This window comes from Clarias gariepinus, chromosome 23 (genome assembly GCF_024256425.1).
Source record: "Clarias gariepinus isolate MV-2021 ecotype Netherlands chromosome 23, CGAR_prim_01v2, whole genome shotgun sequence".
Taxonomy (NCBI): Eukaryota; Metazoa; Chordata; class Actinopteri; order Siluriformes; family Clariidae; genus Clarias; species Clarias gariepinus.
In genome coordinates, this window is record NC_071122.1 from 6,450,433 (window position 1) to 6,477,424 (window position 26,992).

The 26,992-nt window shown below is 38.3% G+C and overlaps 1 protein-coding gene across 5 annotated transcripts in view; it reads right to left on the minus strand.

Moving 5' to 3' along the window:
• Nucleotides 1–26,203, minus strand: part of LOC128511184 (transcription factor SOX-13-like) — a 37,156-nt gene extending 10,953 nt beyond the window's left edge. The window contains exons 1-7 of one of the 5 annotated variants that reach the window (XM_053483900.1): nt 25,941–26,203; nt 8,784–8,997; nt 8,151–8,256; nt 5,658–5,744; nt 4,600–4,772; nt 1,472–1,540; nt 1,253–1,367 (exon numbers count right to left, since the gene is read on the minus strand). In XM_053483900.1, the coding sequence (XP_053339875.1) occupies nt 1,253–1,367; nt 1,472–1,540; nt 4,600–4,772; nt 5,658–5,744; nt 8,151–8,256; nt 8,784–8,996 (763 nt within the window). In that variant the 5' untranslated portion in view covers nt 8,997; nt 25,941–26,203. Of the gene's footprint in view, nt 1–1,252; nt 1,368–1,471; nt 1,541–4,599; nt 4,773–5,657; nt 5,745–8,150; nt 8,257–8,783; nt 8,998–12,444; nt 12,661–21,094; nt 21,232–25,940 lie in introns of those variants that run through there. The other 4 variants (XM_053483902.1, XM_053483901.1, XM_053483898.1 and 1 more) reach the window with 4 other exon arrangements.
• Between the last annotated feature and the right edge of the window lie 789 nt (nt 26,204–26,992).

Sequence of the window (26,992 nt, forward strand, 5' to 3'; positions counted from 1 at the left end):
TCGTTGTGTTTTTTTTTCTTCCTTTATTGTGCATTGCGACACGTTAACAAAAGACAAATCGTACTCAGTAACCTTGGCCCACAAAAGACCAAAAAAAACTTTTTTTTGAAAGGTGTGGAGGTTGTTAATATTTTAAATCATTTGCTTAAGACTTTTCTAAAGCATCTGATCAATGTGAGAAGTAAAGGCTGCTGAATCCGATTCCTCCACTCACTCACTCACTCACTCAGCAAAAGTTAACAGTTAAACACCACGGATCTGACGTCCAATGTGAAAAGAGTGCCAGGATTCTTGAAACAAAACACTACATTTATTGAGTGATGGAGGAAGGAAGGAAGGAAGGAAGGAAGAAAAAAGAAAGAAAAAGTTAGCATAAACAGAAAGAAAGAAAGAAAGAAAAAAGAAAAAAATGCAAAGAAAAGACGCAGGAAGAATGATCCCATGAGAGAACATAAAGTAAAGATCCATAAAAGAACATTAGAAAATAAAAGAGAATGAAGTAAAAGACAGAATAAAAGGACGTGTACACAAAAGATGCAGGAAAAACAAAGAACAAAACAAAAGGATAATCAGGGAGAAAAAAACAAAGCAAGAAATAACAGTAAAAAATTGCGTTGAATTAATGCTCAGTTGAACTACAGTTACTGTATGTGGACTCAAGTTACATAACTCTTCTTTTTTTTTTCATTAGCTGACAAACAGGGCAACGATGCAGTAAACAGTTGCTTGCTGATGTTTGATTTAACAAAACCAATCTTCGCTCACACCTCGAGACCACACGGCTCCTCCTCCTCGCTGCGAGTGGACGTTTCTATGGAGATGGTTACAGCAAATTCAAAGCTCAAACTCAAACGGAAACTTTTTGAGTCCTCACGTCGCAAGCCAGAAGAACTTTAGGAGGCAAAATGAAAGATAAATTGTTGCATGATGGTGTGGGTCTTCTCGAAGGCTACAGCACTACAGCAGGTTTAGAACATACATGCAACAACAAAAAACCCGCGTCTGACTTGCAGGTTGCTTTCATGCAGCTTGCAACGTTTGAGAGTTTAAAAAAACGTTATTTGGGGGACGTACGATGAGTATTTTTGTCTGTTTGTTTGTGCATGCATCACGTAAAAAAAAAACTACTGAACTAATTTTAAGTGGGTGACACAAGCCATCTCCTTCAGTGCGACATTTCTTCATGGTTAGCACTCCAAATGTGTACGGTTAAAAGTGAAGGATAAGTGTGAACACGCTCTGAGACTCTCACCTGGCTTGCAGGGAATGGGTTGAAGTGGGAGCCCCATCTGTGCGTCCGAGGACACGGACAGCGGCTGTGTGTTTGGGTGGAAAGCCGGGATCATCACGTAGGGCAAATTCACCTGCTGAGGCAAAGGTCAAAGAACATATGGTCACTCTGATAGAACTGATCTACTGCTATGCATCTGACCACATGGGAATGTAAACCCATTCTGATTTAAAACTTCACCTGGATCTGCTGCTGCAGGAGATTGATCTTGTGCTGCTGTTGGATCAACTGTTGCTGCTGTTTAGCAATCTGAAACAAACACACGCACACACACACACACACACAATTTAATATTCACTAAACAACAGCTAAAAACTGGAAACTTTGCCCGTGAGCTCGGAAACACACTAATGAGCTGGGAAATACACTTTCAACTAATAAAATCTGTATAATTATTGCATGTAAAGCAAAACTCACAATTCAATCAAGACATTAAGAATGATTAAACATGCAACATTTGAACAGAACATAAAAACTGGAAGTGAATCATGACATTACCTATGACCTATGAACTAAACGGAGACCTTGAACTGCAAAGTGGTCCAGATGTGTTGCATGCAGGTATGGTGAAGGGGATAAGTGTACCGTAGTTTATCTATTCATACGTTCATCCTTAGTAAGGATCGATGTAGTTTATATAAGGCTTCCTAATAATTAAACTTTAAAATTAAACTTAATATTATATATTTATTTAGCTACTTTTTCATGTTTATTTGTACATTTAAAACGAGGTATTTATAGTGTGCGTAAGTGCCATGTTTGCATTTATTTCCTCTTCCTCAGTCTCCTCCTCTACTCTTTTGTTTTACCACATCTTCAAAAGTCTTGTGCGTGGCTTCCCGCGCTTTTATGTCCATTTTACATAGTCATATGTAAAGTACAACTAATGGTATAATGGAGCAGACTCTGACATGTACTCCCAGGTGGACACATGACTGCTTTAGACTCTGGGGTGGAGAAGCAGCCTCTTTATCCACTAGAACTGAAACCTCGACTGCAGCTGGAGCTGGTTCTCGTCTTGCCACTGCAGCTGCAACTGGGGCTCCGTATAACGTCTGCACTGTAACGCAGAGGCACCTGCCACCTTGATGGCAGCTTTTAGGTTCTTAGAACTTGACCTAAAATTTTAACTGCAGCTGCAGATGGTTTTTTTTTTGACACTAGAGCTGGAATTAGGCCTTGTACTGTACCTTGACAGCAGTTGGAGTTGGTTCTGGTGTTGCCACTGCAGGTGGACTTCGAGAGGTGGGCCTGCTCATCCAGACGCTTTTTAAATGCCTTTTGATCTTTTAACTGCATGTCGTTGTGTTTTGATCGCTCTCTCTGCGACATCGCCAGACACAAAGTGGAATTACTCAAATCTCTTTGACACCTTCTTATAGCCTACCCTTTTTCATGAGAAGATCTTTCTAAAAGTGGAGAAGCTGAAAACTAAAGCCAGGCTGTCAATCAACTAGTCCAAGTTTTTGATAAAAAATATTTAATTTGCCAAGCCATAAGAAATAAAAAATTAAGCATTTCCATCACTCACTTGGCATCAGCCCGCAGGTAAAAGTTAAAATCTACGTAAAAACTGATTTCACACTGAACGAACAGTATTTTGAAAATAAACTAAAACACTTCTGGACATAAGATCTGAAATCTCGGTTGATCATTTAGAGTATGTATATGAATATGTCTATGTGTATATGAATATGTGTATGAAAATATGTAAATCGCCTAAATGTCCTCATCTTACTCAGAGTTTGTGTTAGACTTTCTAGTTGTTTGTCATTTAACTGGATAAGGTTGTGAAATGTCATCTGGATCGATTAATACCCGTCATCTGAATTGTAAATGATGACACATGATCATATGATTTTCATTTATTCAGGGGTTTTTCTTATACCGTATTAATTAATATACATGATGACTATATGAATAATTTCGTCCCACAACTGAGATTATTAAAAACATTACGGCTTCTTTCCTGGAACGCGTCAAGTTCTACTTCAGTAGTAGTTGTTTTGTGGGTTGTTGTTTTTTTTGTCCAAATGACCAGCGTGTCCAAATGACCTACGATCATGATATGATTTGATACCAAATAATTTGCCCTAAGGTTCAGGTGTTTTATAGCAAAGTATCAGACAGACACATTACAGAGTGGAACTTTACTTGTACTCAGCATCCGAGGGATGGGATGAGGAGGAAATTAATCACTGCATGCAGAACTGGAAGACGCTTATGTCTAGACATTAAATTCGGGTTCTGTTATTCTCTCCTTGCAGTAAGAGTATATTTATTAATGTAGAGATAAGAACGGAACAGTGACAGATAATACAGGAGCCAAAGATTTTAAGGAATCATATGCCATGTATTATGGTTCCCCCTGTGCACGAGTCAGTTGATGTCACTAATTAGCCTAACATAAGCACCTCGGACACCTGTCGCTGCGGATATTTCACACTAATAATGAATATTTAACCAAAACCGATACCATTATGGAACACCTACTGTTGAAATGTTTTTTGATTAATTTACAAAACATTTACAGATTACTAGCTTATATAATGCTAATGATTTATTAATTCGACTAAAATTTCAATTATTGTGTCCTATTAATATGATCATCATCGATAATAATAAAAATAGATATATGAATTCTTTTTCAAGGTCTCTCTTTTTACTTTCTTTTTTTTGTGAAATGACTGATGGGTAATTTTTCATTTCCACTTCCGATGAAGTGACGACCTGTTGTTCACTCTTGACATGGCTGAAAATTCTGTATTTTACTTTTCTCTCGATACATTTGGCCACCACAGTATTTATTTATTATAAAGATTTCCCCAATCTACCGATTGTGAACTCGCTACAAAAATGATAATCACCGGACAAACTTGACATCACCCCTGACCTTTAATAGCTTTCCTTTTTGTTACCAATCTGAAACTAATTATGAACTGGCACCTGGGGTTTTCCCCAGTTCCTTTCAGTGTTTTCAGAGAAGTGGCAGGGTTCAACTCAAATTGTATAAGAAGAGAAATTCTCACGCCTACTTTGGGTTTAAATCTAAACACAGATTACAGATACAGAACTGATGACTTGGTGGATATTTGAAACACAAAGCAGACATAGAAATGCTGTTACACCACTATTGGATACTTATGTTGGGTTTGTTTGCTTCTCTTATATACTTTATCTTTGATCTATGAATATGTCATGATCATTGTTGCCTCCTCTCATCTACACACACACACACACACACACACACACACACACAGACGTACACCTCTTCACTACTCTGCGCAGTTCTCTGTTCATCTCCTCACCTGTTCTTGCTGCTGTCGGGCCAGCTCCATCTGCTGCTGCTGTTTCTCCAGGAGCAGTGCAGCCATGTTCCTCTGCTCCGAGTGTGCTCCTAGCAACTGCTCCCTCAGCCCGGACAACTGGTTAATCATCAGCAACAGCTGAAGCTCCTTCTCAGCCAGGCTTTCTGGAGTGCCTACCCACACACACACACACACACACACACACATATATTTTTATACACAGTGAGTCATTTTAATTAATTGATTCAAGAGAAAAGAAAACAATAGCAAAACATGATAAAAAGAAAAATTTTCACATAATTAAATGTTTCCTGCATGACTGTAATTCCAGAGTGAGACACTGGCAAGATACGAAACACAATGACGCACCTTTGGCATTACAGCGAAACCTCGGATTGCGAGTAACGCGATTTGCGAGTGTTCCGCGAGACAAACAAAGATTTTTAATACATTTTGACTTTTTGATTTTGAAAAACGAGCAAGTCTTGGTTTACGAGTTCATGGTATCACGCATGGGCTTCTTGTTTGACGCCGAACGTCACATGATCACAACTAAGCCAACGGTTTCTCTCTTGGGTAATCGGTAATCGTCTCCCCTGCTCAGTCTTAGTGCCCGTCTCTTACTGGTATAATCAACATCCGTGCACCCGTGTACTGTTTACTGTAGCACTGTGACCATGTGTGTGCATGAGAGAGAAGTAAGGTTTCCAATGTAAGATGGGAAAGGGGAAGATGGGAGGGGCTGATTCCTCCTCTCCACTTACTTTAGATTTACACGCATACACAAACACTCACACACACACACAGTGCCTGCACGCATAAATGGAAACACTTATCTGACTTATCTGTCGGGATTTATTTTTACTTTTTTTAAAGGTAAAGTGCAGGTTAATTTTTTTTATTTTTACTTTATATTTTTTATGTATTTATTTTTTTGGGCTGTGGAACGAATCATTTGAGTTTCCATTATTTCTTATGGGAAAATTTGCTTTAAACTGCTATATAAGCCCACTTCCAGAACGAATTATGATCGTAATCCATGGTTCCACTGTAGTTACCTTTTACATTCGGAGTGCCTTGGAAGCCTTTTCCCAAAATCTTCTCTCTCCAATCTGCATTCAGGATTTTCTCAATTGTGGGCAACACTAAACCAGGAATGAAAATCAAGCACCACTATTAAATTATGATTCCTTAAAAAAACATTTTAAATTATGGTCAGATTGACAATTCATGGAAACACATCTCTGCCATGTGAGGAAAAAGAGACCCATCAGCGTCTAATTGCAAGAAAAGCACCTCAATATTGCTATTATTAATATTACAAGAGGCGTTTGTGTCAAACTTGGGATGAAACGAAGGCGTCAAATTTCAAGGACTTTAAGCATTGTATGGTGATGAGCCACAGTAAAACATTTGAATAGTGCAAACTATTTAAAGGCCATACACCTGTGAAAGATCATCCCGGCTAAGGTGGCTCAGAGCCCACTGCAGTCTTCTTTTTGAACATTCAGCAAGGAAAGCGCCTGATCCTTTATAATCGACAAATAACTTCATCCGCCAACTTGTGGAAGGGACGCATCTGTCTCCGAGAACTGTACACACAATCCATCAGTAAACTTGGCTGGGCGTTATTGCCACATTCCTCTTACAGTTCTAACATGGTCCACGCCATTTCTTCATGTTTGGGCCATTAAAGGACTTCCTGGGAGGCCAGGGTTTCAGGCAGTCTAATCATGGCTCCAGCATACTGAGAAAACTTTCTACCCTGATGATATCCAAGCACTAGTGAGATGCATTAGATTATATAGAGAAATAAATGTACATTTTTTTACCCTCACAACTGTGTGCTTTAATTCTGTGCAATCAATAGTCCCGTTTTGACTTAAACGCCCCTCGTAGAAAACATACTGTACTCTTAGGAAGAAACTTATCTTTATTAAACATCTTGCCACCATGAAACAAAAGGATCTCTTTAATCTTAATTAATAGAATTTTCAAATAATGTTATGACAACTTGTCTAAAATATTAGCATAATAATACATTAATACAGTATAATAATTAGCATCTTTAATAGGCATTATAACTATTTGTTAAATTTGGAAAAAAAAAAAACTCTTGCTATAGAAATGTTAACTGTTTTGTAATTAATAGCAAATATCTTAAAGGTTTTTTTTTTTTTTTACATTGAACCAATGTTCTTCCGTTCATATGTTTTGCTTAATAACAAAGTTCACAAAGCATCTGAAAACTGAAACTCTGAAATTGAAACAGATTTGACACATAACCTTCACCGTGTGTAAAAAGTGCTCTTAAACATATTTTTATTTAGGATTTTATCTCAAAATTCTAAGATTTTTATCTTATCATGAGTGGCTTTTTTTTTTTTTTTTTTAAATAATAAGAAGTCTTTGATGTAATGACGAGATGCTCAATTCCATGTCATTTTAATGTACCTCACCATAATAAGTATGGGCGTTGGACAACGTTTCAAACACTGGCAAAAAGCATCTTTACAGAACATAAAGTTCTGGATGAAAATAAATAGTTTGCCCCTAATTAGCAAGTCAGAGGTGATGGTGGTGAGGGAAAGCTCCCTGAAACTAAGCAGAAACCTTAAGAGGAAGCAGACTCAAAAAGCAACTTAAATTCCTTCCGTAACTGCATTCCATACTCCTCAGAGTCTATATATTAAACTGTATATACTGCATAGAGGCTGATGTTTTTTTTTTTGTGTACCAGAATTGCACTTCCGTCAAGGTTTTTCTTGAGATGAACGGAAAAAAAAGAACATTTATACTATCAGACAACATCTTTAACTCTTAAATAAGTACACCAACTTCAATCTTTTTTTCAAAGGTCAACAGAACGAAGGCAATCGGCGTCTTTAGTTTTGCACTGAAGATAAGCCCGAAGATAAGATAGGTTCAGGAACTGCATACGTAAATCATCATTGACAAATCAAAGCCACTACCGGCTGACTTAAAACATTTGTGTGTAAAGAGTTTCAGAATAAACAAGTAGAGTGATTAGACCGGAATGACAATTCCTCATATACAAAACAGTTCTTCGGAACAATTACGATTTCACCTTCACACCCTGGGAGACAGCTGTATGATGGGTGTGTTGCTATTGATGGCAAACTAGATAAAAAAAAAAGAATTTTCAAAAACATTTCCTTTACATTTTTGCCAGGATTAACATCGTTAAGCAAGACTAAAGGAAGCAACCTTCACTCACCAAATATGTCATGAATTAAAAAAACATTTGAGTATTGATGATGGAATATTTACCATGACCTTCAAAGATTTCTTTAAAAGCGCAGAACTTTTCAAATCCAAACCTTTTATCGCTATTTAATTTAAATTCACTACCTCTTGACCTGGCACCAATACAAACAGACCACTTCATTCGAGAAGCAGATGAGAGACAATCAGGCTTCCTATTTAACTCAAGATTTCGCTTTTTTTTTTTAATTCTCATACTAGGCCTTGGTTCATTTCATTCGAAACTTTTTTAGTTGCAAAGATAAGAACTTATAGTTAGAGCTCACCCTCGCTGACGTTCGATTGGGCTTCGGGCCTGCTCCTGGGTCTGTTCAGCACATCCTGGACACTGGGACTGAGTGTGTGTGCTTGCTCTTTGTTGGGAGAGCTCACCTGGGAATATAAAGAGTCGTCAATTCACGCCAATGTCTACTAATAGCTCAACAGAAAACGTTTTTGTGTATTTGATCCAATGTACAATATGTTCTGGGTATAAATAGCATATCATTTACACATACATACATAACGTAACAATGGAATTAGTAATTAGTATAAGACACAATGCAGCTAGCTGTGTTAGGTATACCAGTTGAGCTGTCAGTGTGATGTGATTGGTTAATAATAGAAAAGGTTTAAGTATGTTTATCATGCAGATTGTGAGGGTTAACTGCTTTTCTAGAATTGGTGTTTGGCCTGCTCCCAAATATCTTTCTGCATTACCTTAAGAACACATCAGCTCACATACTTCCAGCTAGGTAAGGACAATAGAAAGAATGAAGAAGATTCACGTCGTCCTTCTACATCAAGCATTTTTTTTCTCTTTAGAGTAGAGTTTGGAATGATAATGGGAAGGCATGAACATGAGATCTAATCTGTGCAAACCTCTCACAGATGCATCATACCATAATCATCATCCTCACCATAGGGGACTGAGCGCTGCGTATGGTCGACTTCTCAGGGTCGCCTCGCTCGGCCGACATGCGCGATGACCAATCGCTTGACGGTGGGGACTGCTGCGACTCTCTGACTCCACCTCCATCTCCAGGCGCCTCCTCTAGCTTGATGCCGATGCCCACCATGGTCACGTTACCACTATCATGGGGTTGTATCACAGGAGGACTGGGCTCACTCATTCTGTAAAAGCAATGGAGTTTGATCAATTGCAGTGAATAGAATAGAACATAGCGGCAGCAAACAGCTGCAATACGAGGATGAAGAATCTCTAATCAGGGCATTCCACTACCGTTCTTCGGGTTATCTGGGAGAGCAGGAAGGCCCGGGCTAACAGCTGACTGCTTTGCATGAGTAAGAGAAGGGCTTTGTGAGCACCAGCTATGCCATTCAATCGCTTTTGAACAAAGCCCAGAATACGGTAGCACTTCTTGTGGAACTCCAGGGCCTCAGAGCACTCAGGGGTGAAACCAAGGGGTGGGTGTGTGTGTGTGTGTGTGGTGGGGGGTATACACTTCTCAAGGACCTGAGTCTATCAACATAGCGGCAGAAGACAGATGGAAGACTCATGTTCTGCCTAGACCTCGTCTCAAGTGGCAAACCAAGCCCAAGCGTGATGAAAGATGAAAGTACGAGAAAGAGGGATGGATAAAATTAGAAAAACAAAACCCAAGACATTATTTGTAGAAGTGGTTTCACTCTGGAACATTGTTCTATCCATAATACAGTAGGTTTAAACTAGAAAGTATATATATGTATATATGTATGTGTGTGTGTGTGTGTGTACATAGTGTACAAGGCTTATTGTTGCAGAGAAAGAACAAAGGAAGTATTAACAATGGGAAGGAGACTTGACAAAAGCAATAGGCTGGGAATGCAGCAGGGTAACAATGCAGCTACGATGTGCCAAAAGGCTGCGGCTGGAGAAAGAAAAACAAACAAAAAAAAATGCGGAAGACTAGAGAAGCTGCCAAAGGCAACAGTTCCTCCTTCAATTTTCATTGACTTTGCCAACACAAAGCCACCTATGATTTCACACTACACAAAGTCTTGGCTAGCCCGTAGAGCTTAGACCTTGAAAAGGTGCCTGTGGAGGAAAGTAAGAGACAATTGATAATTGCCAGATAATAGCTCTGGAGTTGCCTAAGGGAAGGGCGCAAAGAAGAGACCATCAGCACTTGTCTGTACAATTCCAACCAGCATGGTGGAGTGAAAGGAAATGGATACCAAGTATTAATGAGTGTGTGTGTGTGTGTGTGTGTGTGTGTGTGCGTGCATGCATGCATGCATGTGTGTGGGTGTGTGGGTGTGTGTGGGTGAAACAAATCTCTTATCAAGTTTTATAAAAGTCCCAACAGCCATCAGCAAATCCAACTTCTTCGGCTTGGGTATCATCTGGTACATGACGCTTAACTGATACCTCCGTCTTCCAACTCTCTGCAATCTTGTTTTGCCTTCTTATCTTTGACTAGATGCGCCCGCAACTTTGTTCGCATGAAATTTAATTACACACTCAAACGCTTGTTTAAAAAAATATACAAGGGGCATCTGTTACATTTTGGAATGAACTAAAATTTTAACGTGTTACCGGGAAGCGTGCGTTGAGTTTATAATTCTTTCAAAATGTGGAAAATAACATAACTCCTTCGAGACAAATCCGAATCTAAATTAAATAAAAAATCAAATCGAATCAAACATCTGCATATTGATTCATCACATAGCTCTTAATATCACAGGTGGTTTGCGAGAACGCCACGGACTCATCACCTTATTCCGAGCGCACCTGCTAATGATGAGGCATCATATAATTTTATTGGTTGAGTCGAAACTGTTAAAAACTCAGATGAACGATGCCAGGATTAGAGCCGGCGACGGAGAATAAAGAAAGCTCTTTTCAAGGCGACACGCCAACGCAAGTGCAAAGTCCCACTAGCAACAGGTGGAGGGTCAACTTCCCTGCCAGATAAGATTTACAACTGGTTGACTGACAGTTATGCAGATGATGACTAAATTAACTACCCACGGTCCTTACCAAATAAAACACACACTGACACTGACCCTCTTTAATTGTTTTTAGACATCAGGATTTATTGTGCACTTAACAGTTTCGAACTCTGTCATGCATAAATAAGAGCATTTCTTTGGGTATCCTGTAGAAGTAACAGAACAAGCAACAGGGAGATGTTTTTGAAATGAGCGCCATATGCTGGAAAGGCTTGTAATGTTTGGGATTCACTGCTAAATTGAAAATCTTCATCATGTGAAATGATCACAATAAAAAAAAACAACTAATTCATTAATTCATCTTGACTAATGAGCCGTCCCGAACTCATTACCTATGAGTTACCTATTGCAAAAGGTTACCTATTGCTCGGTTTAGGAGTCATTTCTCTTAAGAATTTGATCTCTACAGACATGTATTCTCAAGTCAAGTCTTGTCCTTTGTCCAAGAATGGATCTCATTGTAGTATTAGTATGTGGAAACTCAACACTGCTTACAGCGGTCTAGTGCACTACTAATAGTACAACAAAACGGTTTGGAATTCAGCTTCAGGTAAGGCGTCTTTGAAGCCACACTGAATGCTTTCCATGTGCACGACAATAGAGCGAATGCCTCGGGTTGTCTAACAAGTCGCAGCACGTTAGCTCGACCAGCTAACTAACATCGTGCCCACAGCACCACCAATGCAAAGATCAGATTACTCCCTCCACCTCCTCTCGCTCTTAGGGCTCCACGGTGGTTAATTTCCTCATTATGACAAGTTATTTTTGAGAGAGAGAAAAAAAAAAGAAGAAGCCCAAAACAATAACCGAGAGGAGTGCCAGGAAAACGCCTGAGCTCGAGGAGAAGTCCAACACATGAAAGGAAAGCAGGGCACTTGTAGTAACATGAATGACATGATGCCTGTTTGAACTTGCTGTCTGCTAGCAAGACTTTTCCTTTTCAATTCATTCTGTCTTTCTTTATTAATATCTCTAATATGACATAAACAAAATAGGTCTGACATTTTATCCGAGGCGATTAAGACATCTTGTTGAATAGTAATTTGGCACTGTGGAAATAAACACTTGCTTGGAAAATGCAATATTAGTTAAAAGATAACGATGATTGTCACCTTAAGATGATAGAATCTTTAGATCTTTGCAGATTTTTTTTTTTTTTTTATCTAAAGCCAAATACACAGAATATAATTTAAGAGTGATTAAAGCAGCTATCCATATACAATATAAACAAACTGAAAGGTGAAACTAAACACCAGGGTCGGTCCAACTCTGGAAGTCCTCCAGCTCGGGAACACTCAGCAACTGAAAACAACTACAAGAAGAAAAATTGTGTAGTTTTTTTTTTTTTTTGCTTTAACACACCTGAAAACGAGATGTGTTCAAGTGCACACACACACACACACACACACACACACACTATATGAAACCATGCTGTTCAGACCCCCATGATCACAGTTGTTCACTCTCAGTCCAGACACTTCAAACCCCTGAGCACGCAATACCAAGCATAAGCCCAGTCAGCTGTTAGATGCCAAGAGCCGGAGGTTCCCAAACTGTTCCTCCTCTTGTTCACAAAGCGAACCCTGACCAGTGTCCCTGACCTGCTAAGAGCGTGCATGCACCAACCTCAAGAATTCCTGATCAGCTCTTGTCAGCCGCAGCTTGTCTCTCTGGTACGGTGCTGTTTGCCAGCGTGGGAAAGCGGTGAAGCAAGTCATTGCACAGCTGCCGAGGTTCTCTGTGACCCGAGTGCCCGGTGACCTCCTCGGAATGGAGAAGCCGATTTGTCTTCTTGCTTTCCAGACTATCCTTTCCTGGCTCTGTCTGGGATTCTGCCACTGCATGACACAGTGCGGCCACAAAAGCGTGCCTTTATCCAAAGCAAACAGTGGCATTTGCATGATGGGACTGCCTTCTCAATATTTACAAGATAGCTATCGAGTGTAGTAGTACAAACTGTATGAGATTTCTAAATTGACATTAATACTGGATCAAAAGATATTTGCGTCTGGTGACTGATACAGATTCAAAGCTGTCTTTATTCAGTCAAATTTTAAATCTAAATCTTTTTTTTTTTTTTTGCAAAAGGTGGGGGAAAAATCTAGTCCTAAGCATTACAAACAGGACAAAACACAATACATGCTTAACTTATTTAAAGCAGCTATTGAAGCTCTCAAATCTCTATTTAAACCCTTCAATGCTGCAACTGGATACTCAAGGGAAAAAAAAGTGTTTCCTTGGTTATTTAAACAAATTTCCTTTTCTTCTTAAACCTCCTCAACAAATAAAATGTAAATAATTACAAACAACGACAGTATTCCTACAGGGAAATTTACAATTAAAAAGATGTAACTGTCATCGCAACTATTTATTCAATGTCAGTCATGTGGAACGCTGCTTACAGTTAGCTTTAGGCTTTGCACGCAGATCCGACAAATGAATTATTTTAAGAAACACATGACACATTCAACTGAGCCTAAGCCATGTCTACAATGAAACGTGAAGGAAATCAGGCAGCCATTATTCCAGCATGTTGCACAATAGGCGACAGAGAGAGTCGAGACTCTTTACTCTATCTAGACCGGATCATAATGGTGCTTTAATATGGATTTTCCACTTCCCTGCCAGGGACAGCCCCCGCTCGGTCCCATATGCACAGGTACGGGTCTCTGGATGTTTTGAATAAAGGAAGGAAAATAAAAAAAACAAATGCAAATCAACAAGGATCCAAAAGGAGACAAACCTCTAAAGACGGTTGCCTCGTACAGTATGTAAAAAACAAATATGACCACTGATGCCATGATTTCATACACAACACGAAGTTTACAACTCCTTTCACACGTTACACTACATGATTAACATGTCACACAGGCTGGATGTGATTAGATCTACACACACTGTGCACATATCATTAACTAGCTTTAGTACCCATCACTGACAGGTAAAGAGTTAAAAAAAAAAAAAGTTAATCTAAAGAACGAAAATTTTGTAAGGTTCAGTATTTTTCGCCTTGTTTACACCAAGTTGTACTTCTTTCATCGTCAGCCAAATGCACTTCCTGTTTAAAATAGATTATTAAATCCAGCAGATAACTGTTCAGAACATCATTTAACTCAACATTTTGATTTAATGTAAAACACTGTCACTTCGGGTATTTCACATGCCCTCACCCTGGACTGCTGTGGATATGAGCTAGGTTTAAACTTCCCACAGGAACAATAAACATACAATAAAGTTTCATTTTTCAAAAGTTACATAGTTTTTGTTGGAGCATTACGTCGTTTCTGTGTCTTCTGCGTGCTCTGAGTATTTATGGTAAACTATGGTGTTGATTGGTTCTGTTGAGTGACGCGTATAGCCATGCCCACATTGAGGGCAAAAGCGCTATATTCAACCCCGTCAAAAAAAACGATGGGTGCTGTTAGGTAATCTGGCACAAAAAAACTCAACATTTAGATTTAATTTATAGCTCAGACTCCACTTCAGGCAAATAAAGAAGTACTGGCAAAGTTTCATTAAATTCTGTTAAGCCAGTTTGGCGTGATGCTGTGACAAAATCGGCTGGACAGACCTACAGATATACAGACAACATTTTCTAAGACTGGTTTCGCGGCCTCAAGTGTATAAAATGCAAAAAAATCACTGAGAGCGAGCTCTGACCAATTAACAGGCAAAACCTTAATTTAATTATCTAGATAATATTACTACATGCAGCTCAGTGAATCAGCATCTTAATTTGGCCTTTTATATTTATCTTTGAACAAAACCAGGATCACATCATCAAGCCTGTGTCTTTTAAGAGTCTCAGAAGGAGAAAAAAAATCTCCTAAATAAGACGTCTTAACAGGATGATGACAAGCGTGGTTTGGACACACACACACACACACACACACAAAATGAGGAGAGAAGAAAGGCGTGTGCTGCTGCTGGGGCTTTTTCTCCCCCACTCTTCCTTCTGCTTTTCAGAAACAGAGGTTAAAAAGCGCACTCTTTCATCGTAGCTCTCTGGGCCTGAAACAGTCCGGTTATTGTGCCACCGAGCGAAAGGCTAGTGTGGCATTTATCTGAGACACAAGAGGAGGATGGGGAGAGGAGGGCATTGAATGAGGGGGGAAGGCACACACAAACACACTCCGAATAAAGAAACATAACAAGAGAAGAGGAATAAAGGATGTTTGTGAAGGGCCCCTTTCACGCAAAAGAAAAAAAAAAGCCTCACAAAACCAGCTCTCCAATTTGCCAATTTCCTTCAGGCGAAGAAAGGGAGGGGGATATTAAAAATGTACTTTTTTTTTTTAGTCTAGGCACACTTATATCCTATCCTGCACTATATGGATGTGTGTGTGTGCGCGTGTGCTCGTGTGCGTGCGTTTTGCGAATTGGTTTCAAGAACACAGCACCACACTGCCAGCTTCATAATATTCGGCCCATCGCTTGCGCGCCCTTGAACCACGGGATAAACAGAGATCTTTAAGATGCCAGGGCCACGCATCTGTGGTGTTGCCATGGCGACCCGGCCATCCTCTTTTGTGTGGTGAGGAACACAACAGGTAATTCTGAGCAACTGCTGGTCCCATTATTGAACCCGCTGTCGAGTGCAGCTCATGAAAAAAATTAAAAAACCTCATAGCAGCTTCCAGATTCACAAATAACAGAGTATTAGTAAACAAATATAACAAATCTAATGCCAAGAGATTTAATTGTAATAAAGAGCTTAAGAATGGTGAATGAACCAAGAAGATAACATGACATTTGGTAGCAGTTCTTATGGGCCATGGTGAAATATTTGTGACATGTTTAGATTAAAAAGGAAATGCACTAAAAAGCTGTTGTATATGATTAAATGTGTTGTAAAAGACTACTAGACATTGCCTAGGAACAATTTATCCTCTTTTAAAATGGTACTGTCTATAAACACACATTATATACCACACACACCACACAAACACACACAGGAAGAGCAAGAGTATTTACCGTTAGTGTACCGTAATCAGAGTAAAAAATACTCAAACGAAAACAATCTAAAGTAAAACTGAAAGTTTAAAAGTGCTGAGTATTTTCCCCCTAATAATAGTAGCGAACACTTTAATTTGCTTCTTCAAATTAGAAGCCAAATTCCTCAATGCCGAGATCCCATCAGGCTTTGGAAGCATAGCCGACAAACCATTCAAGAAGCCTTCTCGGTCATGACTTTAAAGGGATAGCTCTACAGCCCTTGTTCCATGAAAAAAAAAAACATTCCAAAGTGCAATCCCACTAAGCTAACTCAAGTCGGTATCATTTAAAGGCTAGTTCTGGTAAGCTACGCGGCTAGTCCTCTGTGAGAGAAAAAAAAATAAACTTCACGGTTGGTTTTGGTTTTGTAACATTAATGCTTCTCCACCCACAACATGTGTGATCATTATCAGTTGGCTCCGGTTCTCAGGTTTTCTGAGTGATTTGATATGATTATCTAGAGAGAATAAACAATTCAGTCACTGTCAGAGGCATCAAATAAAGAGAAAACCTGAAGAAAATTAAGTAGAACTTTCAGGGTGCTAAGCTAGCTACCTAGCTACCTTTTGCTAACTTTTTAACCAGCCTCTCAAAGTAAAAAGAGAAAACTTGAAGAAAATTAAGTTATGTGGAACTTTCAGGGTGCTAAGCTAGCTACCTAGCTACCTTTTGCTAACTTTTTAACCAGCCTCTCAAAGTAAAAAGAGAAAACTTGAAGAAAATTAAGTTATGTGGAACTTTCAGGGTGCTAAGCTAGCTACCTAGCTAACTTTTGCTAACTTTTTAACCAGCCTCTCAAAGTAAAAAGAGAAAACTTGAAGAAAATTAAGTTATGTGGAACTTTCAGGGTGCTAAGCTAGCTACCTAGCTACCTTTTGCTAACTTTTTAACCAGCCTCTCAAAGTAAACTCTGGCCACTGTAACCAAGTAGTTTTTCCCAAGAATTGAACTCAGTAATTATTATGTTCATAATTTTCAACTTTACATCCCTGTAGAAACAGTAAGTAATTCCCTCATGTACTGTTCTTATAAATAGCTAGTTAAGTAGTTATTGGTTTCAAAGTTGCATTAGCCATTATATTCTACGCAATTTTATGTCAAATTACGACTGCTTCAATATTTACCCTAGCCTTCAATCTTATATCTGATCACTCCAAATTTAGTATTTAATGGAGCCCAAAAAGAGCCAATATGTATCTCCATCCCCCAAATCAAAAGGTTTCTCCAGGAGTACTACATCTGACTTTAAAAAAAAACTTTTTTGGTGTTAAAGTGAATACAAAAGTTACATTTTAAATATTTCCCATATAGACCTCAAATTGGAAGCGATTTTAAGAATAAAAAACCATTTATCAAGCTACAAGGGGCGTTCAAGTCAAAGCAGGACTTTTGTGCAGAATAACAGAACACTAAAGGTAAAAACGACCTTTATTTCTCTACATAATCCGCTGCTACACTAATGCATGTTCATCAGCTTTACGCCTTCATTTAAAAGAAATTTCCTTACAAGTCCCAGTTTGACTTGAACACTCCTCGTAATTAACAATGAAACATCAAATAAGAGTCTAGAACTTTCTTTAATAAATTGAACCAACTAAATCTGAAAAAATGAAGAACTAGTATTCTGATACTGTACAACTGATATTATTCTGACTGTACAATTATTATGTAATTTATTATGTGATTATTAATTTGTTTTTTGACTTGGGGGGGGGGGGGGGGGGGTAGTTGTTGTTGGCTAGAGGAAGAAACTGAGACCTTCACTCTCCAGGACGTGGCCCAGATGGCCCAGGCCTCACCAGAGCACATGTTCTTCTCCTGATACAAACAGGATACATGCCTTCTCTACAAGCCTGGACAGGGAGGCTACTAACAACAAAAGGAATCTACAGAAAGAAGAAAAGGCCTTTAAAGAAGATTAGACAAACCCTAAAAACGAAAATGAGAGGTAGATTATGAAAGGAAGAATCAAAAGTGGAGAAAAGGTAGGTGATGCAAATCGACTGGAACCAGAAAGTTCCATTACACACTTTCTTGCACAGTAGGAAAGGAAATACGGTTTTGCTGTTGTGGCTAATATAAGATTCACAGTGGTCAGAGGAGTGTTGATTAAGCTTCTCTTACAGCAGCACTGACATTAGTACAGTACAGATCTGTATTCTTTTGATATGATACGTTATCATTGCTAGTGACAGCTCATTCATCTCTCATAAGAGTAATAATGACCAAATTAACAGATTTAAGTGATGACTGAAGTTGTTTAAACAATTTCTATGAGAAAACATTGATTAGGGTTTTGAGTAAAGAGTCTCCAGTATCACCACGTCTGACTGTTATATATCATAAGTTGCTTTTCTTGCCCTATTCACTTCTAGAGAGAAGAAAAAAAACAACGTGTCCCTGGTGAGGGAACAAGTAACAACAGGAACTAAATTGTTTCATGGACATTCTGTGGCATCTACATTTAATGCAAAGATAAAGTGATAAAAAGGATGCTGTGTAATTCATTAATAATTTAAAACATGGTAACTGCTGGCACATGTGCTGTCATATAAAAACAATTCAAGGTGGCAATTATTTCCGGTTTTATTGCGTTAAAAAAATTCTGATTATGTTGAAAAGTGCATTAGATACAAAACACAGAGCATCCATTACATCACTTGCTCCTGATTTAAATAAGATTGATTTAATTCGGGATGAATATTAGATACATTCAACCTTCATGTTTTTAACATAAATCAATACTTAGGGAGGGGGAAAAAAAGAATTGGAAAAAAACATTTTTGAGAAAGGGTGTGAAGTTTGCACACCTCGACCGCATCAATGATGGAACGGAGCCCCTTTTTTCGTGTATACACAGATACACACATGCACACACAGATACGCACATACACACGCACTTACACGCACACACAAGCCATCCTTAGCTTTAATCTCCCCACTACTGATGTATGCAAAGTTCTAAGAAAACTAAATTCTAAGAAAATATTCTAAGATAATATCAGATGTATGAGTATAAGCTGTTTATTATTACTATCACATGAGATACAGGATATATGCAACGACAAAGCAAAAAAAAATCAAAATCCAATGAGACGCGCAAGAGCAAAAAATATTTAGGTATCTATATTATAATTATAATATTAGGAGTTAGGAGTCGTGTATAAACTCCTTCAAACTTCGAATAGGTTAGGATTTGAACAGGAACCAGTAATCATGTAAAAATTAAGTTTAATCTACACTGACTAACACTCTTCCATATATATATATATATATATATATATATATATATATATATATATATGTGTGTGTGTGTGTATGTATATATATTTATATAAGTGTAAATATATATGCACGATACAGATTCCCATCAGCAATGAAAGAAGAATTTCAACCCACGTTTCCTACTTTCTATAACAAATTTACACAGCATCATCTGACACACTTTAATGATTACACGCTTCAGTTACAGTGTTGCATGAGTCAGTCGAAGCAACGCCACCAAACCAGTTATTTCTTCCTCAGTAATGATGTGATATCAAGTGAAAACACTAGAATAACATGAGACTGTCATTCTTTAAAATGTAAAATAACTGCGGTAATAAAATGCTTCTTCTTTAAATATCATATGATCAGAAATCCAGCTGATTTCAGCTGAAACAAGTACAGTATACAGCGGCACAAATATCTAACAGTCTTTGGTTTATTTTAACCAAATCATGGAGTGTAGTGGTCTGCTAACTTATCGAATGACATGAATGGTCTCCGTGTTCTCGTGGGCGATGGAGGGGGACATGCAAAGCGGGCGCAATGATATTTCCATGGCACATTCTTCACCACTGAAAGCCCTCGCTGTGCTAAAAGAGCTGTTGTGAATTATTCCAGTTTGTGAAAAGGGGAATGAATACACAAATAACCAAACAAAATAAAAGTCCAAACAAATCTTTCTGTGATAGCTGCGTGTGAAACGAGCATGATTGCGAGACCGTTTTTTCCTTATCTTATCTTTCATAACACTAGTACGCGTTGTGCAGAATTCTGCGAGGTGTAAGCCTAAATTTGATTTTTATACTTCTGGACAAATTATTAAACCAATCAGTTACAGAGGTGTGTTCTTTGTTTTATTTTATTATAGGTCACACACTAGAGTAAGGAACGGAGAGAAAAGCGGAACAAATTACAAATTAATTAAAATAACTGTATAAACCCTGAATTACATTCTGAATATTTTAGAGAACAGATAAGTGCATTTGCCTAAAACAACAATTCTCAGCAGGTTTAATTTAGCATCAAGTAGAGAAAAAATATTTAAAACAATGTGATCTTTTAAGAAATATTGTGGTGTGCGTAATGAAAAATCCTCACAAGTTTTCAACAGGTTACAGATTCCGTATCAGCGTTAAACTTAGACATTTTAAAATACGCTTTACAGGAAACTAATGAAAAATTGGAAAATGTTGTTAAATAATTAATATTATAAATTTATACATTATACAAAAAAATCATGTTTGAGCTTGCAGGCTCATTTTCTCCAACACCTTCTTAGAAGAAAGAGAAAAAAAAAATTTTAACTGAAAACATAGGACATGACAAAAAAAAGAAAAAAAGAAAGAAAGAAAAGAAAGAAAGGAATGAAAAGTGGGGTATATTGACCAGTCTTGCCTTCTGTATTTGGAGTAAAACCTGTTTAGCAGTTGTGAGTGGAAGCTGTAATTCAAAGGGATCAGTTTCCTTTTATTCTTGTTCAGGCAGATTTACGGCTTTTAGTAAACGCTACCGCAACAAGAACATACCCGCTGCAACACTCTGCGTGCTGCGGGGAGAAAAGTCTCACAAGAGGGATTGCTTAATTATGAAAATGCAATAGGTTATTATTATTTCTTATTATTATTATTATGAATAATAAAATAATAATAATAATAATAATAATGCAAGGAGAAAATGCGTAATCAACGAAACTAATTAAATACATTTTTGACTTTTTTTTTTTGCATTCTCAGCCTTATCAGACTGTAGTTTGCCTGATGCATTTATCACTTCTTAAAAATTATTTGGAAGATCTTAAAAGCTTGAACATTTTACAAAAATGTAACAACAACAAAAAAAAAAAAAAAAACCCAAGTTCAATTTTGCAGCCATAAATTAAAATCAACCCCTTCAGATCTTTAAAGGCTTTTAAAAATTGTAAAATGTAAAACAACCTGGCATGAGTTATTATGCAAACTTGCATCGGTAGCTTCAAAGGCATGTACGTTTACATAGGAAAAGTAATGATACTTACTTAAGAAAAGTACTGACCCCTTTCTGTTGAACAGTAGGACAACACTGAGGATTTATTTTGGCCGCTGCCTATTTGTTCACCTTTTTCTGCAACTTCAGTACAGTACTCAATGAACTCTGTACTAATCTTATGACTGATTTCCGCTGCCGCACTGCCTTCATGTCACTGTTGATAGAATGACAGAGAGAAAAAAAGAGAGAGAGAGAAAGAGAGAGAGAGAGAGAGAGAGAGAGAGAAAGAGATGGTAGGTGGCAGCGGAGGACGAGTGTTTGGGAACATGTGGGCTGTAAAAAAAGTGTTGATAGCACTTTCCATGTAATGTGCATCAAATGAAGCAGACGTTGTCTAACACACGCAAATTCTGACCATTCAGATTTAATTTACTGTGACTAAAGAAACACATTTTGAACACGTATTGTTTTGATGCCCTGGGGGTCTTTTTAGCAACATGTACGGCATGGCGAATGGGTCAGTAACTGAGCAGGTTACACGGGAGACCTTGACTAAAAATGAATGCAGTTATATTTTTATTGTTACAGATTTATATTGTCTTAAATTTACTGAAAAGTCACTAAAATACAGCAATATAAAATTAATATTATAATTATTTTATATATACACATGCACTGTTATTTGAATGTAAAAGGAAATAATGTATCTGTAACTTTATACTATAAATATGATACATTATTTATAAAAAAAGTAAACATTTAAAGTGCAATTTTGCAGCGCTATCTGTTAAGAGATGAACTGAACGAACAAGCAAAGTTTTATAAAGAAAATGTTTGCAGGTTGTGAAGAATACATTGGACAGGAAACATCCAATTGGCAACCTTCATCCTTTACCTAATGGATTTCAGTGTTAGTTTCATGCATGTCTATATGAAATGACTACATCAAATGACAAGACACAAATGACGAAACTTTCCAAACTCACACTGAATTTGCATTTTATACTACGTTCTATGAAAACAGATGGTTGTAAGTCATAGTTGATCAAATAACTGACGTAAAAATGAAAATTAAATATTATCTAATGTAAGATAATGGGAAAAAAACAATATTTTCAGGATAGTTCTGAAGATTTGTACTTTCCAGAACGTAGCAAAATAGATTTCTAAAAATGCTCTCGAACTCTGCTGAACTGATTTATCGGAATGCCGTCCTCTTACACTAAAAATAGTCCTAAGATGTTAACATGTTTGTTGATTAACGTCGCATGCCTTTTTCATACCATTCCACCGCTCCAGACAGAACAAAGCCTAAAATATGCCCATTCTCACACAACACAATGACATCCTGTGTGTGTGTAATACAAACTGACTGCATTACTCTCTTACTCCCAGTTACATGTAAAACAATAAAGGATAAGTGACGGCATCACACAGAAAGTTTGATGGACAGCAACAACGAAAGCAAGCTTCCATCTTTGTGCGTCTTTTTTTTTTTTTTTTTTTAAAGAGTAGCGCATTTGATCTCATTGACGAGGCGACGGGCCCAGAGGAAGCACACTTCACACACCATTGTTACAGCTGCTCTCGTTGGACCTGGAGTTCAATAGGACACTGAAAAAACAATACCGCACTGAAAGCATGAGGTCAAAGTTTGAATACAAGACGAAACACACTTCTGTTCCTCTGCTGATCAGTCTGCACCAGGGGAAGCTTGATTAGGATGCTATCAGGCCCGAAATGGGTCGCGGAGTTATGCAACACTGCTGTGTATAGCCAGAAAGAAACTCGCTTGCAGGAATTGTACAGAACCACAGATCAGATCTACAATGTCTCACGCCGGGTTACGCTTTCCAGTTCAGACTGGTTCATGTTATAGATCAACTCAAAAACCTGTTGTCAGACAGGAGGATTGATCAGATATTGGTTGTTGGGTAATCACTTAAGCCAGGCGTCAATGGTGCTGAACAAACAGTTCATGAAAACACACCGAACAAATGACGACAAATAATGACAGGAACATGAAAAGAGAAAATGAGTGGGGAAGAAAAATGTGTTGTGCAAACCAGAATGAAGTACAGGAATGAGAAGGAAGAGGATGATGATCATTAATATCAGAACATATTCATTCTGAGAAATGAGTCCTCTGTCTTCCGTCAGAGTTATGAGGAGCTGGAACAGGTGAAAGAGAATTCACACAAGATGTGAAAAGTTAAAGGATTTAAGCCTGCATTTTGTCTTAAAGGGAGAAAAAACAAACTGTATGTCAGACAAAGAAAAACATTCTCCATGTCAGAGAAAGAAAGAAAAACAGATTGTGTCAGAGAAAGGCAAACTATATGTCAAAGAAAGTAAGACAAATAACTATAGGCCAGAGAAACACAAAGAAAAGAACAAAAATGAGAGAGAGAGAGAGAGAGAGAGAGAGAGAGAGAGAGAGAAGAAAGAACAAAGGCCAAAAAACGAAAATGGTGGGAACACAAAAATAATGAAGCAGGAAGAAAGAAAAGAAAAAGAAAAATTCCGGTCTGAGAAACAAAAATCACATGTCAAAGATATAGTATAGTATAGTATAGTATAGTATAGTATATGTCAGACCAAGTAAAACAAAGATAAGAAAACAAAAAAGTAAGAAAAAATAGAGAAAGAAATAGGCCAAGGAGATGTAAGAAAACAAAAAGAATAAACTAGTCAAAAAAAAGAAAAAGGCAGAGAAATCAAGGAATAGATAAATAGATAGATAGATAGAGAGATAGATAGATAGATAGATAGATAGATAGATAGATAGATAGATAGAACAAAACAGAAGCAGACCAGAGGTTGAAGTAAGCGGTAGTGATGTACAGCGGAAAAAAAGAAGAAGAGAATAGTAGAATGATGGAGGAAAAGGTCAGGGATTCCCGCTGCCAGTCTGCTTTGTGCACACTCAGCCACTGTGAGGCCAAACGCTCACAGCCACTTTGCCAACTTCCTGCTTTAAGCGTCTGCCGGGAATCTTCACACCAAACCGTGTGACATCACACAGAAATTACACCTTGGATTATTTAGGCTCGTACACAGTAAAGAGGTCAGTCTTTATCTAAAATCCCTAAAATACACATATGTTTCCATATACACACCTGAATTCTCTTCCCTGTCTATGATCAAAGCACTAAAATTCCTAATAACCTTTAATCTTCTTGTCCACTAACAGGAGAATTTCATTACATCTATTAATTGTAGAGTTTCAGCAGCACTGAACTCCTGTTAAAAGCAGGAAATGATGCCATGTTTCTCAGTGAACGTGACAGCCTGCATGGCAGCTATATAAAGATGTGGCAGTCTGTTCACTTAACAGAGCCGAAATTCTGTGAGGTCACGTGACAGATGAAGTCTGCTCTTGTTGAGGCTTCTTGGTGCTACTTTTGCTGGATGCCCTTTCCCCCCTTGTGCCACACAACCACCCTTACACATGAACTCCACAAAACCTCTATTTGCCCAGCACATCCCACATATGCTTGATCTGATGGAGATTTGGAGACCAAGTCAATACCATGAACTCAGTTTTATGTTAGACAAACCATTGTCAAACCATTTTGTAATGTGTCAGGGCACATTATTCTGTTGCCATAAGGAAATATGGTTTCCTTGAAAAGGTGTAACTTAGTCAGCTTCAATGTTAAGGTAGGTGGTACATGTCAAGAAACATCCACATGAATGGCATGACCTAAGGTTTTACAGCAGAACATTGCCTAGAGTATTACACTCCCCAGGTAATCAATGCACACGTACCCTGCCATCCTCATGACGTTAAAAAAAACACAAAAAAAACATGATTCATCAGACCAGGACACCTTCTATCAATGCTCCATGATCCAATTCTGATGCTTACATGCCCATTGTAGGAGCCTTCTGTGATGGGCCGAGGTCAGCATGGGCTATGCAGCCCCATACACAACAAACTGCCATGCACCTTCTTATCAGAACCAGCATTCACTTTTTCAGTATCTTGTGCTACATTCGCTCTTCTATGGGCTTGGACCAGACATGCTAGATTTCGTTCCCTACACACATTAATGAGTTCACCAGTTGTCCTTCCCTGCAGGACTTTTGGTAGGTACTAACCATTGCATATCTCAAGAACACCCAGAAAGACCTGCTGAAGACCGGAGCTGACCTGGTCTTCTAGATATCACAAATTGGTCCTTGTCAAAGTCATTCAGATCCTTACACTTGTTCAATTTTCCTGCTTTAAACACATCAGCTTTGGGAACTGCCGGTTCACCTACTTGCTGCCTAATGTATGACACCAATTGACAGATGCCACTGTAACACGATAATCAGTGTGAGTGGTTTTAATGTTAAGGCTGATCGGTGGATATGGAAAACACGAAAGACTGCAGATGCGCACCCAAAAAAAAAAAAAAAAAAAAGTTTGTTTTTGTTTTGGTCCTTGTTCAAGTCCTTACACAAGTGTGGGTTTTTTTATCTTGTTGCTATAAACAGTTTAAAAACATAGTCACATCAGCATTTGGATTTGAGGATTCTCCTACAGTCTTGTTTACAGCACAACAAATCCGTGCTTCAGCTCTCACGTGATAAAAAAAAACAAGAGGTGAAGACCTGACACTCCTTACTGCACAGATCATACACAGTTCAAGGTGTTGTTTACAGGATTGATGTGAAGAGCGCAGCACGAGCGCATCATGGCCAAATGAACACTGCACGAGCGTTCGTGGTTGTGTTGGTGTAAAGGTGAAGATTTGTCATTCTGCCCCAGACCTCATCAGCCTCCCATCACACTGAGCCCAATCTAATCACAACTTTCCCCTCCTCTAAATAGATAAACAGTTTGCAAACCGCGCTCTCTCTCTCTCTCTCTCTCGCTTTCTCCACGCGTAAACTTTCACACTTACCACACTCCGGGGGAAACCGTGCTGCCGCCCAGAAAAAAAACACCCACAACTTCTTATTCCTTGGCGAAGTCACACACACCGCATGCGTTAGTGACACTCTGCTGATGCCGCTGTTGATGTTTTTTTTTCTCTTTCTCTTTGAGAAGCGCTTTAATAAAAAAAAAATCACGCGCACAAATCAGAAATCACACACCCGCACAGCTCGCGCACATTACAGCTCGCGCTCCGGTCTACGCGCTGTCCGGTCTCCCTGCACACACAAGTCACTTTCTGGTGCGCGCGCGCGTGTGTGAGTGCGTGTCCAACATTTCTCTGTCTCCTGCCGTTCACCTCCCTCTTAAAGGGGAAGCTCTACATGTCAGTACACTCCAGTCCTCCTGCACTGCACACTCTTATTATTAGTAATAGTAGCAACAGCAGTAGCAGTAGTAGTAAGAGTAGTAGTACTACTAGGCTACTAGTTGATTACAGTGTTGTTGCTCTGGAATTTCGTCTTCTTTCATTCTTTTTTTCTCAGTTTGACTTCTACTCTACCCTTTTGTCTTTCTTCTGTTGTTTGCCAATTTGACTTTTCCCACACGTTTCTTTCTTTTGTTGTGTGTTTGTTTGTTTGTTTGTTATTTGGATTTCTACACCATCTTTCTTTCTTTCTTACTTGGACTTCTACAATATGTTTTCCCTTTTTTTCTTAGTTGCTTGTTTGGTAACAGGTTCATGTTTTCGTCTCTTCTTTCTTTCTCACTTTGATTTCTAATCTACCTGTTTTCTTTCTTCCTGCGATCTTACCTTAGTTGTGTATTTGTTTACTTGCCACTTGGACTCTTTCTTTCTCACTTGGACTTTTCCCACCTGTTTTCTTACTTTCTTACTTAGTTGCTTGATTGATCACTGATTCATGTTTTCTTTCTTTTTATTTCTATACTACATGTTTTCTTTCCCCTTTATTTTTTGGTTGTGTATTTGTTTGTTTGTTTACTTGTCACTTGGACTTCTACCCCGCCTGTCTTTCTTGCGTTTTTTCTTTCTCACTTGGACTTCTCCTACTTGCTCTC